This window comes from Cibotium barometz, chromosome 47, assembly GCF_041138505.1.
Source record: "Cibotium barometz isolate CiBa-2024 chromosome 47, ASM4113850v1, whole genome shotgun sequence".
In the NCBI taxonomy this organism is placed as follows: Eukaryota; Viridiplantae; Streptophyta; class Polypodiopsida; order Cyatheales; family Cibotiaceae; genus Cibotium; species Cibotium barometz.
Genome location: NC_141092.1, coordinates 3,008,916 through 3,023,194, shown reverse-complemented (window position 1 = coordinate 3,023,194; position 14,279 = coordinate 3,008,916). Strand labels below are relative to the sequence as shown.

At 41.8% G+C, this 14,279-nt stretch overlaps 1 protein-coding gene across 1 annotated transcript; it reads right to left on the bottom strand.

Annotated features, from left to right (window-relative positions):
- Positions 1-1,042: 1,042 nt before the first annotated feature.
- ISPF (isoprenoid F) lies at positions 1,043-5,590 on the bottom strand. Its single transcript, XM_086784332.1, has 4 exons — positions 5,335-5,590; positions 5,017-5,267; positions 4,388-4,518; positions 1,043-1,348 (listed from the first exon to the last, which is right to left on the bottom strand). The coding sequence occupies exons 1-4, from the start codon at positions 5,451-5,453 to the stop codon at positions 1,115-1,117; spliced, it is 735 nt and encodes a 244-aa protein (XP_086640458.1). The 5' UTR covers positions 5,454-5,590; the 3' UTR covers positions 1,043-1,114.
- Positions 5,591-14,279: the final 8,689 nt, after the last annotated feature.

The window sequence follows — 14,279 nt, the reverse complement described above, 5'->3', positions numbered from 1 at the left end:
TCAAATTGCTTCAGGTGACAAGAAGAAACAACTCATTTATGTTTTGGATTATCAAAACGAACCGGTACTGCAGCAGACACCGAAATGAGGATAACAATCCAGACTCCGACATGCAAAACAAGCCTGAAGACAAAGACCCTGCAAGAACAGAAACGAAGCTAGAAGAAAAACACAAGGCTGGAACCCCTCACTTAGTTCTTCGAGCTTGGGGGATTCCATTCATCAAGCTTGGAGGAAATCAGTTCCAAGGAAAGAGGAAAGAAAAATGCAGATGAAAAAGCCCGAGAGGCCAAAACACCCCATATGCATTCAAGTGCTGCAAAGACCACCAGTGTTTCAACTCAACAAGATGACAAGGCAATCATGCAAGGGCTATGGAGATTGGGGTAAAGGACATTGATCAGGTGAGGGAACAAATGAGAAGCTAATACCGCCTTGAAATTGGGGGAAAGGAAAAGACCAGGTGTTACTAAAGACACATTCCCCCTCCCATTTCCCCACCTAGGAAACACTCCCCCAATGGAAACGCATTTCGGGTTGCAAGCAAAGGGGAAACACCATTTCCTACATGTAGGTGTAACCATTCCAGCCACTTCCCATAACTATGATTTAATTTCATACATGTCCATTCTTTGGTGCCTCCATCCAAGTTCCTACTTGAACAGATGTAAATCTGAAATGAACGGAAATTAAATCTCATGTCCACACTCATTTGGCCAAAGAGAAAATCCCATGTTCACTTATCAGGTCACAGATTAGATCCCATGTCCATCCACATCCACATGATACTTGCACCTTGTAAGCTTGTCATGCAATGGGGACATTGAATAGAGCTCATCAAGAGCTTCAAATTGACACCCTGTCTATCATGTGTCCAATCAGCATGCTACGCCAGCCTGCCAATGTGGCAACATGTGATGCAGTAATTATGTAAGCATGTGTCCCTAGTCTAACCCTTTGACCATTAAAAAGGGTAAGCTTCTCTCCTCTAACTCGTTAGTAGGAGCCAAAATGCAGACACTGAAACTCAAAAAAATCATTATTTAGGAAAACCGTCACAATAATTTGGATTTTTAGTGTGGCTGAATATTACAAAAGTTAAGTTACTACGGTGTCACTGCTTCATCAACAGCACAACAGTGTGAGCAGCAATGCTTCGATTTTCTCCCAAGCTGTCCACTTTTTCATGGGTCTTGGCTTTGATGTTGACTACTGAGGGATCTGCACCCAGCAGCTCACAGAGGTTGGACCTGATTGCTTCTTTGTGAGGACTCAATTTGGGCCTCTGCAAAATCAGTGTAGCATCCAGATTGCCCAGCTCATATCCTGCTTCATGCATCAAACGAACCTGGAAACAAATACCAAATGCTTCAGCATAATGCATTGGCTGCAGACCTAACAGAACTAACAAAAGTACACATTTCTTATCTGCCTATATAATGCACAACACACCGGATGAAATAGGAAAGCAAATAGTTTAGACCTCCTTATTAAGCCTTTTGCAACTGTACCCGCATTGATTCTGACCCATGCTGATTAATAGTCACAAACAACCACTTCAAAATTGAATGAGGTGGTGTAAGTGTCTCCCCGAGGCATTGGTAATGGATACCCAAGTAGCATCATGCAACAGTGATATTTCAATGACTGATGTCAAGATTGCTACATGCAATGGAGCCACATTGATTCATGAGCAGCATAGAGAAATGCCCACCCCATCTGCACAAGGCTCACTGAGGTTAGAGGTGGTGTGACCAAACAACCATTTCCTCATATTCAACGTCCGGGTCGACCACTGTTGTCCTCATATTTTGCACCTGTCAACTCTAATGTGCCCTTGCATGAACCAGTGAAGGTGAGCTTAAACATGTTGTTCCTGAAATTTACATTCAGCCAATCCTGGGAACTGAAGACGAGAGTTCTGAGCAGCCAAGAGCGGACTTGTTGTGAGCTGTACATCCGGGTCAGAAAATATAAAGTTGTCTAGACTTTAAGTGACGAGGGTTAACCACATGAAACCAGCAAAGACGAGCTTAAACATCCCTGAAATTTGCATTCAGCCAAATGAATAGCACAATGTAGAGAAGATAAGAGTGCAGAGAGAGGCGCGACGAATACACAGGATTGGGTCCCACTTAGAAGGGCCCCCACCACATATGGTGTATTTGCTTTATTGAATGAGTAGACTGACAGAGACTGCTGGCTGTAAATAACCAGGACTGAATTGACTTGGATACCTTAACTTAGCCGGGATAGCATTCAGCCTGAGCATTGTCCCTTGATCTACACTTTCCACCTTGCCTTTAGGCCCTTCTTGGCTGTTCTAGCCTAGGGACTTCAGCACTTGCAAAGAATATGAGATGATTTATGCTTAGGGCACTTATATTGACCCATATGCTAGTCAGTTTGCTGTAGTAGCTGTCTGCCTGCTCATGACTGGGATAAACAGCATTTAATGTCATCGCATTCACACGTGTGAGCATTGGCAGCCTTGCTGCAGGCCAACTAGGTTCTAGGCTGGCCGACTGGGTCCCTTGAGCCTTGACAAGGCTGTCCCATGGCCTAGGCTTGGCCTATGGCTAGCCCCAATGGCGATGGGATCTTTGGTGGCTATTGGACAAGCCATACATGGCTGTCCATGAGACAGACTTCTACAGAGCCTATCTCCTGCCCTAGATTGGTGCCCTTGCATCCGACTGGAAGCCTAACAAATGCCTAGTACACCTCTACATCATTCCAGAGGGTTACAAATGTGCGGGACATGCACTGGCGTCATGTATGGGCCATGCACACCTAACCATGAGCCTCAACAATGGATCCCTGACTAACTTCTAAGGGCTCACAAAGGGCCAGTTACCACTCTAAGACTTGCACCTTGTAAGGTCTCCACGGACAATGCCCAAAGATTATCTGACCTAGAACCAAAACCGTAATCTTGGGTTAACCCTGATCATAACCCTAACCCTAGGTTAGCACACGTCACTAGCCCTAATCGGGACATAACACACCTGCTATACAGATATGGCCATGTGGCATCCAAGTGCGGGATACACGTGACATTCCATGACTGTCGGTGGTACACCAACCCTTCCCTATGAAGGTAGCCGATAATCCAACCTGGTGACTTTGGCTTTGGGAGAGCCGCCCCTTGATCAACCCTTCGTTGTGAAGGTAGCCCTATGAAGGTAGCCGATAATTTGACCTGGTGACTTTGGCTTTGGGAGAGCCCTTTCCTCACTAGAGAAGCCAATGGACCATCTAGGCACTACATACCCCCACTGTGACTTTTCCCTCCCCCTCGCCCAATGTAGTCTCCCTTTGACAACAGCCACAACCAAAGTGGGAGCCCCCCACCCCTTTGTTTTTTCTCTTCTTTTACCATTTAGGAGGGATGTACACCATGGTTGTCGAAAGTTGGCGTTGGCAAGGTCCCAAACCCATTCTCCCATCTTTGCCTGAGAGAAGCTATTGCCAACCCCATTGAGACATTTGCATCCCAATTTGCTTGCCAACCTTTTCCAACCCTCGTTGACTGAAACGCAAGTCGAGAAGGATACATTATTAAGCTTGCACTTATGAAAACAATGTCCTACCTAGTTGTCAATGGAAAGATCGTAAGCGCCATCCCAAGTGTGGTATCATTGCCATTGTGGTGCACCTTCAAATAAGTTCTTCTTTTTGTGTTCTCACTCAAAATCCTGTGCATATAAGCCTCTCAATGGAATATATCTAGCCCTATGACATGGTACGAGGGATCCATTCCTGTTTTCATTTTTTGCCGTTTTCAGAAAACACTTTGGGAAATGCCGTTTCCATTTTGTTGGGACATTTTGAGTCTTGACAACTATGATGTATACAGTAGGCTCCTTTTGGGGCTGCCCTTTGTAGTTCGCTGTTTCTGGATGTTTCTCTTTTAGATAATGGAGGATCTTTTTCTTTTTCTTTGGGTGTGTGTGTGGGGGGGGGGGGTTTGGGAAGGAGAGAGAGAGAGAGAGAGAGAGCTAAAACCAAGAGGAGAATGCTGCAGATCAAATGTTAACAAGAAGAAAAAGTTTAAGAATGTTATTGATGCTGACTACCTATTTCTTGCCAATAAATGGATACATGAACAAGCAACAACCAAGATATTGGTGGATTCAACGTTGCATAAAATATCATAAAAGATGGTATTTTATATTATGCCAATAAGAGATGGCATCACGCACTCAGTAACTACTCCAAGTGTGTAGTCCAAAGGGAGTCCAAACAATTCCCAGTTGCCTTGCATGTGAAAGGCATACAAAAATGACACTAGGACAGTACTTTGGACAGTTGAAAAATGTCAAAATAACACAGAAGGCAAATCATATAAACAAAAGAAGTCACAGTGCTACATAAGTGTACATACCGCTTCTTTCACAAAAACTGAAGAGGCTGCTCCTTTCCATTTTGGATCATTGTCTGGAAAAATCTGACCTATGTCTGGAAGGCCAAGAGCTCCCAAAATGGCATCCACGATGCAATGGAGGAGCACATCACCTGAATAGCACAGATTCACGACAAGATCAATATCAACCCAAGTTGCCCAGATTCAGAAGCAAGCTAGGCCTGGTTGCAACATTCCCTGCCCACGCAACGATGGGTGGGCAGCTCGCAATCCAGATGGGTATGATCCAACCCTGAGGGCCAGGCCTGCTAACTGAGGGCTGGTGTTGTTTAACCAGCCTAAGGTGGCCAAATTCAAAATCAAGCTTAGAAATCTAGATGGACCAAAGTCACAAATCAAGCTACGCTAAAACGATGCTCGCAATCCAGATGGGTATGATTGCCCATCCAACCCTGAGGGCCAGGCCTGCTAACTGAGGGCTGGTGTTGTTTAACCAGCCTAAGGTGGCCAAATTCAAAATCAAGCTTAGAAATCTAGATGGACCAAAGTCACAAATCAAGCTACGCTAAAACGATGCACTAAAGGGCCCAGACTTCAAGTAGTCTAGATGGCTCAAAATCAGGAAAGCAGATAAAATCTAGACGTCTTACCGTCGGAATGGGCTTCGCATCCTCGGTCGTGCGGGATGTTCACACCACCGATGATGAGAGGCAGGTTGGGCTCCAGTCTGTGCAGGTCGAAGCCATGCCCCACTCTGAAGGGTAGCACAGGCGCCTTCTTTACACCCTGATGGGCGGTTTCAAGGAGAGGGGAAGCCGCTGCCGCTGCCGCTGCCGCTGCCGCTGCCTGGCACGCCACTCGATTCGCACAAAACCTCAGCCTTCGCTGTATACCCAACTGCCTGAACAGGAAAAGCCCGGATTAGGATTGAATTAAAACCCTAACAAAACCTGCTCTAGAGCTCTTACCTGTGATTCTGACCAGATAGAAGGGTTTGCTTGCGAACTCGGTTTGCCAGCACGGAGGACTGTGTCAATTGTGGATTTTCCAGCAGATTGCCGGCACCGGCCAATTGTAGCGCTGCCATGTCCACGAGTGGCTCTGGCAATGGTGCTTAAACGCAGAAAATGGTAATGAAATGTAGAGAAGAAAGACTGGAAGGTTTCGACGAGAAAAATCGTAGCATCTTAAATGAGATAACAAGCATCCTCCTCGCCACACGGTGACAAGACTGCCCCACGTTCCTCACACTTGTAGCTTGCTGCTTAAGTACCCTCAATTTTGAGCCCAAGGCTGCCCCACGTTTCCCATGGGCACTTGTAGCTTAAGTACTCTCAATTTTGAGTTTTAAAAACAAATTGGGTTCAAGGTAAGTATGTTAGGTTGTGTGAAGAGAGGAGGAGGAGGAGGAGGAACCTCATAGCCTAGCCTATGATCCATATGGCAGCACCAAAGTGAAGGGATAGGTTTTGAACTCGGGGTCTCAATCGATGTCAAAATTGCACTCTTGAGAAAAGGAAGCAAGGAGGGACGGTTTAGTTGTAGTAGGGGCTAAGTGGTTTTTAACAACTTACTTATATAGATTGCATTTTGTGACAGTGAAGCAAATAGACATAACTGACATAATGACTCAGAGCCATCTCATAAGACATAACTGACAGAATGACTCGGAACCATCTCATAAGACATAACTGACAGAATGACTCGAAATCATCTTAGAAGGACTCGGAACCATCTCTTAAGACATAAGTGACAGAATGACTCGAAATCATCTCATAAGCAATGTAGGTATAGTATGCTTCTTTTCTTTCTTTCTTTTTGCCAAAGCTCAAGAGCTCTTTCTTTTATGTTTCTTGTCTTGCCTGTAGAGGAGGACATTGTGAGGAGTGGCGGGAGTGGCGGGTTTGGTTCAGTCAAAGTGCTTTTGTCAAACTTGCCAAGAGATCACAATTAGTTTCTCTCCAATTTTGTATTTTCTTATTTAATTTTTTATACGGCTTTGACATGTTGGCCCACTAGCACATTTCCCAACCTCAAAATCATGTAATGGTTGTTTTAATACCGCCAACCTAACTATATTTGGCCTAAAGAAAATCTTTTTCTTTTACTATTTTGGTGTAGAATATGTAAATATGTAAATAATACCTAATGGATTGTTTTCGTAAATAGCTCTGATCATATTAGAATTAAAGTAATAAATAACCATATCAAAATTAAAGTAATAAATAACCATATTTATGTGACTAATAGACTTGGAATGAACTACATTAATTCTGATCATATCAAAATTAAAGTAATAAATAACCATATTTATGTGACTAATAGACTTGGAATGAACTACATTAATTCTGATCATATCAAAATTAAATTAATAAATAACCATATTTATGTGACTAATAGACTTGGAATGAACTACATTACTTTGAGTATTAAAGTTTGAATAGGAGGAGTGTATGCATTACTAAACCAAGGCTTCCTATTTACATGAGAGCTATTAAAAGTACAAGATCCAATAGGAGCACTATAGGGACGAGGAAAAGATTGTTGATTATTGTTATAGCGTGAGAATTGGCGATCGTTTGGGTAAGAAGCATTGGATCGGGTGAGCTTGCTTGTTCAAATCTTTCTTTCTTTCTGCATCATGAGCAAAAGAAATAGCATCATCGAAAGTGATCTAGGCTTAAACATGTTTACCTTAACTTGTATGGTTTCTTCAAGACAAGATTCATATCGTCGTCGAAGTGTCCCATGCACGAGGAGCTTTGAGTGCAAATTATGGTGGTAAAATCCTTGTTTTCACCTTATGTTGGAACTTATTCCAAGTAGTAGGCTTACCACCAGGATTGTTGTGGAGAACATTCTACCAAAGTGAAGCATGACCAACCATATAGTTGGAAGCATATTTAATGTTATCTTTCTCTGAAAAAGTATCCTTGAAGAAGTAGTCATCCAATTGACTCAGCCATGAAAGCACAAGACAAGCATCTTTCTTGCCATCAAATTTAATGAAAGAGAAAGTGTGACAACTAATCTTACTATCCTTTTTAGTTGTATATGAGTGTCGACAGTAGCCTTAATGATCTTGGTGATACATGCATATAAGGAGTTGGGAGCAAGAAACACATACTTAAGCATAAAGAACGTCCAATTCAGGATTCAAAGTACCCAAACATGGCATGTTTATGTTCGTTGAGAGGGAATATGATGAGTTGTAGGCCTAACAATTCCCACAAATCAAAGATTATGAGATTGTGTTTACACCACGGGCAAACTTGAGCTTATATCATTTTAATTGACATGAACACTTCAATCTCAACCTTTATTCTAGGAAGAATTAGATTAGGGGGTCAACTTCATGTACTAGAGATTCAACCTCCATGTATTCAAGTTGTGAAGGCCCCATTTCTATCAATGGCTCTTCTTTTAAAAGATCAATGTGAATGGCTTGAATACGATGTTGTGTCACTCCTTTGTTTGTATTGGAAACTTTATCCAAACTTTGATAGATTTCCAAATGGAATCATGGTTGTCTTAGTTTCAGATTTAGTGTCAGTTTACAGTTTTTAGTTTCCTATATGCTTTCATACATGCATTTGAATCTTCATTTTGTGGATCACTCATAAAGGTTATCCACACTTTGGCTTTCAACATTGTCAACAGTGCTTAATGTGGCACCTAGTGCGTATAATGGCACTATAGGTCCGCTAATTGTCCTTACTAAGACTTGTGTCAAAAGCTTATGAATCCTCTCAAGGTTCGTGTGTGGCATTAGAATACCCTTCTATGTAGTCTTTCGAGCCTTAGCATATTTTGGGTTCACACCATAGGCATGCAAAGATGGAAGCTACATCATCTTCATAAGGTAAGGGTGCTTCTCCTAATACGGATCTATAATGAGGTGTAGCAACACCTTTTGGGTTCACACCCTAGGCATGCAAAGATGGAAGCTACATCATCTTCATAAGGTAAGGATGCTTCTCCCAATATGGATCTACAAGGAGGCGTAGCAACACCTTTTAATTTTCTAAATCTTGAAATGGATCCATAGAAATCATCATCTTCACTTAAAGTTACTTGTTTACAGTATCATCTAAGAAGAATGTAGGGGAGAGGGTGATCTTGAGCTCCTTGTAAGTAAACTTCTTCACACACACACATAAGAGTAGATAATCACAAAAGAGAGAGTGATCTTGAGCACCTTATAAGTAAACTTGTTCACACACACACACACACACACACATATAAGAATAAAGGGCGAGCTTGAGTGATGAGCTAAAGCACCTTGTAAGTAATGAGATGTTGTACTCAATATGTATCTTCTTGCTGATTTAGCTAACATGAGCACTTCCCAAGAGAAAACATACTAACCTCTAGTAGATCTCCTCTCTGAGACACTCCTAGCCCAATCAGCACCTTTGTACCCATGTACATGTGATCCAGCCATATAGAAAAGCCCATAATTGATTGTGGACTTTATGTACCTAAGTATCCTTCTAGCTGCTCCTCCTAAGAAGAATGAATGTAGGGGAGAGGGTGATCTTGAGCTCCTTGTAAGTAAACTTCTTCACACACACACATAAGAGTAGATAATCACAGAAGAGAGAGAGTGATCTTGAGCACCTTATAAGTAAACTTGTTCACACACACACACACACACACATATAAGAATAAAGGGCGAGCTTGAGTGATGAGCTAAAGCGCCTTGTAAGTAATGAGACGTTGTACTCAATATGTATCTTCTTGCTGATTTAGCTAACATGAGCACTTCCCAAGAGAAAACATACTAACCTCTAGTAGATCTCCTCTCTGAGACACTCCTAGCCTAATCAGCACCTTTGTACCCATGTACATGTGATCCAGCCGTATAGAAAAGTCCATAATTGATTGTGGACTTTATGTACCTAAGTATCCTTCTAGCTGCTCCTCCTAGCCACATCAAATTGTAGCTTCCTCAAGTGTGCATAAACTGACTCACCAATCTGTTAGAATAGCTCAAATCTAGCCAGGTGATAGTCATATAAATCAAACTCCCTACTATGTGCATATACATAGTAGAGTCGCCTATGTATATTGGAAATCTTGTGTTCTTCTCTAATGGCACTAAGATTTTCTTAAAGCCTATCATCCCCCATCCTTGGATAGCATCTTGAAAAGCATATTTCCTCTTTAAAACCTGTTAACCCCTATACTTATCTCTCTCTCTTATCCCTCACCTCACATTTAGCTTCTCGTATTCATCTAAGGGAACTTTTTCCCATGAGGTTTTTTCCTTTGGATAGCCCACATTGCACTCATTTGTGTGCACACATTGCACACAATTTGTATTACTTTGTGCACATATTTTGGATGGTTTAAGAGGTGATGGGTATGCCCACACCCTATTGGTTGTAATATGTGGGATCATTCTATGCTTGCTATGTGGCGAGGAGATGACCCTCATTTTCCTATATAAAGAAGCATATTCACTACATTGGTGTCATTTTGGGAAATCTCTCTAGCTCTTGCTTTTTAGGTGAGGTCTTTCACCAGAAGCTCTTGCATGTGAGAGATGCTTGCATGCTAGTGTGGTTGACATTCTTGGTGGCTTGGGCTACTCTTTCCTACTAGGTTGAGACTTGCATTGGAGCTATGATATGTGTGAGATGCTTTGTGCTCATATGATTAATGTCCTTAGTTTGCATGTGATAACAGAGGTGGGGGTGTGTTTCCTTATACATGGAGAGGGCACCTATCTATGTGCGAGTTGAGAGGTACCTTTTGAACATTACAACAAATCGGGTAAGAGCATTGCATTTTGTCCTTGTTTTGTCATAGAATCTTTACATGAGTTATTTCTATTTATCTCATTTATTTTCTTTCATTCTTCTCTTGTTACCTTATCCCTTTTCAAGTTCATTCTTGTTACCTTATCTTCTTCTCATCTCCAAAAGTGCAAGTTCTCTTGTCGGTTGTTGGTTAAGAGTTAAAGAGTGTAAAAACCCTCTCTCAAGAGGGATTTTGGCTGGGTTTTGGCCTTTTGAGCTAGGGTCAGAAATGAACAAGCTTGTTCTGAGACTCGAACAGAGAAACACTTTTGTCATTAGCTTCATCGTCTACTAGCCAAGCTACTTAACTAATTCCACAAGGGCTAGTAGGTGGAAAGAAATTTATAGGGGCTATTAGCCTAGCACATCTAGCCTAGGAGAAGTGCTTTAATATGCTAGTTGTGATAGGCTCAAAAACTCTTCCAAGCTAATTTTGCGTTTGAGTGTCGCAAAAAAAACCTCCTTAGGGAGAAGCTTGAGTTTAATTTCCTTGGTTAGGGGATTAAACAAATCTTGACAAGGATTTGCAGAGGATTGGTGGGGGCCCACCCAAAGGTGTGTTTACACTCCCTTATCCTTTATTGAAATACCCTCTATTGTCAGTACACAAAGGAGACCACAAAGAACACAAAGGGAAACCCTGTAAAAAGTTATAGTTCCGTGAATTGCAATAACTTTTGTTAGAGAATCCAGAACTACACAGTTTATGCATATTTGGATTTCTTGTTTTCTATAGATAACTTTTGACTAGTTGAACACCCGATTGGAATTCGGAATTAAAAGTTATAGCCCGATCAAGTTGAACCTATCCGAAAAGGTGCAATTCTACAGAGCTTCAAGAGCCTCCACGTTTGGCTCTCACAGTCACACTAGGCATCCAAACTCAATTCTGACTTTTGCTTGGTGTTACTAACCTTAAGGACTAGGACCCTACCAAGTTTGGTCCCAATCTGCCAAAAATAGAAATTTACCATTTTGGGCTCCCACGGCCAACTAGGCAAAAGAGAGCTACTATAAATACTAAGTGAGAACCCAAAATAAGATTTCAAATTACCAAACCTATTGACAATAGGTTGGACTACAACCGTACCAAGCCACACGCGGATTGAACTCTTTAGGGCCTTAGTTTAGTGCCCTCCAAAAACAGACTTTACGCGCGGACTAAGCTGAAAATTTAGTTTATTTTGGACTCATTTTTATCCCTTATTCACTTAAATGTTGTTCCTAGATAAAGTATTGGTTTGGAGCAAGCACTTGGGTGGCAGTAGCCCTTACTTGGCCCTACAACCCTACTTTAGTAGAGTTAGCATTTTGCTGGGGCAGAGGAAGAGAATACGAGCTAGTTAAAAACAATAGGAAAGTCTTTGTTTGACTCTAGTGATCCAATTGGGCATCTTTCCATGGAACCAAGTTTACCGAGTCTCAAGTTACACTTCGAACTTGGTACCTGCCCAATTTAGTTCAACTCTGACATCATTGGTCTAGCTGCTATTTTTAGTAAATTTGAGAAAAATACCAATAACTAACTAGACTAAGCCCTTTTGAGTTTTAGAATCGTTTGGGCACACTTCTTTAATGCACCTAAGAAGTGGTAGAGTGATTGTTGACTCTTTGAGAAGCACATTAGACAAAGCTTTGCATGCTCCTATGGGGGCAGGTAGTAGCATAAGCAAGAACCAATTATTAAAAGAAGCTCTTCTAGGGCCTCGAATAACCTTGGGAGATCTTAGTGAGTCTGATCGCCTTTCCTTCTCAAGTGAAGATTCTTAGTTCCAGGAACTCATTCTTAAAATGTCTGAGGAACACTTGAATCCTTTCCTTGAGATCTAACTCTGAGCGAACCAATGCCACGTGATTGGGCAAGAGTCCTAGAGGACACGTGATTGGGCAAGAGTCCTAGAGGACACGACAATATTGAAAAGACACTACTTTGCTTCCTTAAGCAAGAATGTGTATATGGATAAAGCCCACAGGGTCTTTAATCTAGTACCTTGTGAAGAATCTTGCAATGTAAACCCCTTGAATCCCGTAGTTTTCAAGATTGAAAATCCGGATTTGGGATTCTATTTTTACAAAGATGTTTGTTGAGAGAACATGTATCTTCCTTATGAAGAACCTGAAATCGAGCAAGAGCTTATAGCCAAAGCTCATGAATGCTATGTTGTACCTGACTCCATGCACCAACGAAATCAAGATTTGGTGAGTCATTACCTGGAACTAGTAAAGGTAAAGAAGTCATGCAAGAGGCACAATCCAAAGGCACTTGGGGTATTAGTGCTACTAGTGGATTTCTAGAGTTTACATACACTCCTAGATGCATCAACCTTGAGTATGCATCTACACTGCCAGTTAGAGAAATGGTAAGAGAAGAGGGAATTCACATCCACGGAGAGAAGGGACATGTTTCATACGCTTATGTTCACACAGTTGTACCTCCTCTCTCATATGGTGAGTTTACCTTTGCCCCTACTTTTGCAGCTAGCACAGGACTACCTACCACATCTGAACCAATCCATATGGCTCAACCTATTAGGAGTGGGAATGTAGCCCATTATATGCTACCCTAAGAGTCCACACTACTCAAATAGGTGGTTTTCAACTGTGGATGTACATGCGTGAGAGGGACTAGATGCACCAATTTATAGAGGCAATATAGCTCCTCTGACAGGGATGCTATCAGCCGATGATGCCATAAGATGGCCGAAGCTATTGCTGTGGCAATATAGAAGGTAGTAGGGAATGAGCTATCGAACTTCACTTGCATGCTCCTTTACCTCGAGAACATGAGTGAGATAGGACAATATCCAAGGTTTGGAGTGTGTCAAAAGCAATAACCAAGTTTAGTGGCATGGGTGATGCCCATGGTCATATTGAAAATTTCAAGCAAATAAGTGAAGCATTGAGTGTAAATGACAATCCTAAAAAGATTGAAGCATTTGGCTTCACACTTGAACAAGGTCCAGCAAAATGGTTCTGGACTCTGGAATGAGAGAGCAATGCCATCAATGAGAGAGCAATGCCATCAATGAGCACTTGAACAATCCTTCCTTATTGCTTATGCAAAAACTAGAGCCAAGTGGAGTTTAGTTAATCAATTGAACACTCTAAAGCAAAAGGATGGTGAATCTATGAGGGAATACATCAACCGAGCAAAGTACTTCTATGACTGTTTGTGAGCCTGAGGAAATGCCTAGACCTAGTTGATCTCTTTGTTCCTAGAAGTTTTATAAAGCAAGAAGCTTCATGATGCCCTCTATGCTCAAAGACATAGGATGTTCAATGAATGTGCCTTAGATGCCATTGATTATGATGACAATTTAATGGGACCTCCAAACGAGGTTAATGGTCCTGAAGCATCATTCAAGACTCCTTCTAGAAGTGGATCTCAAAGCCATAAAACTAAGGAAAAGAAGGGACAACTGATGAAGCAACTCAAGGATGAGTTTAAACTAAAGAGACGGGCAATCCCCATTTGTATCCGCGTAGGTAAATGGTTTAGTGTGCATACTGTAAAGCGAATCATATAACTACAAAATGCCCACATCTCAAACCGAGACCTAACCTATGGTGTGGATATTGTGCTCGCATGGGTAACCATGACACCAATAGGTGTTACCAGCTCAATCTCACTTTAAGCATGAATCAAGCAATTGGAGCTCCTGCTTTACCAGCTCCACAAAGACTGTTGGCATTACGTACACCACAAGTACAATCCCAGAGTCACGTGTAGGCAAGGGGAGGTACAAACCCTTTACCACCTCCAGTCTTGCCACCGAACCAAGCTATAATATTCCTATTTGAAATTACAAAAAACAAGGGATACCTAATCACACCTCCTTCTATACCATGGTTGACTCTAAGGAGTATACCACCTTGTTAAAATAACAAATGTTTGTGCACCCCAAGGCACAAAATAATCCATGGCAAGCCTTGGTAGAAGGTAAAAAAAGTTTTCACTTTATATGAAATGCTCAAGATAAAAGTGGTCACTTTAAATGAAATGCTCAAGATAAGAGTGGTCAAAAAGTGGGCAACATGCACACATTGAGGGCCTAGCATCACAAGGAGACAAGAGTAGGGTCGAAGGATGTTAACAAGGATTAACAAGA

Excerpts from the sequence above, each read along its gene's own strand:
- ISPF (XM_086784332.1), bottom strand. The coding sequence starts at position 5,453 with ATGGCAGCGCTACAATTGGCCGGTGCCGGCAATCTGCTGGAAAATCCA. Across the intron at positions 5,268-5,334 it reads CTATCTGGTCAGAATCACAG|GCAGTTGGGTATACAGCGAA; the intron begins GTAAGAGCTCTA and ends TTTCCTGTTCAG. Across the intron at positions 4,519-5,016 it reads ATGCGAAGCCCATTCCGACG|GTGATGTGCTCCTCCATTGC; the intron begins GTAAGACGTCTA and ends TGTGCTATTCAG.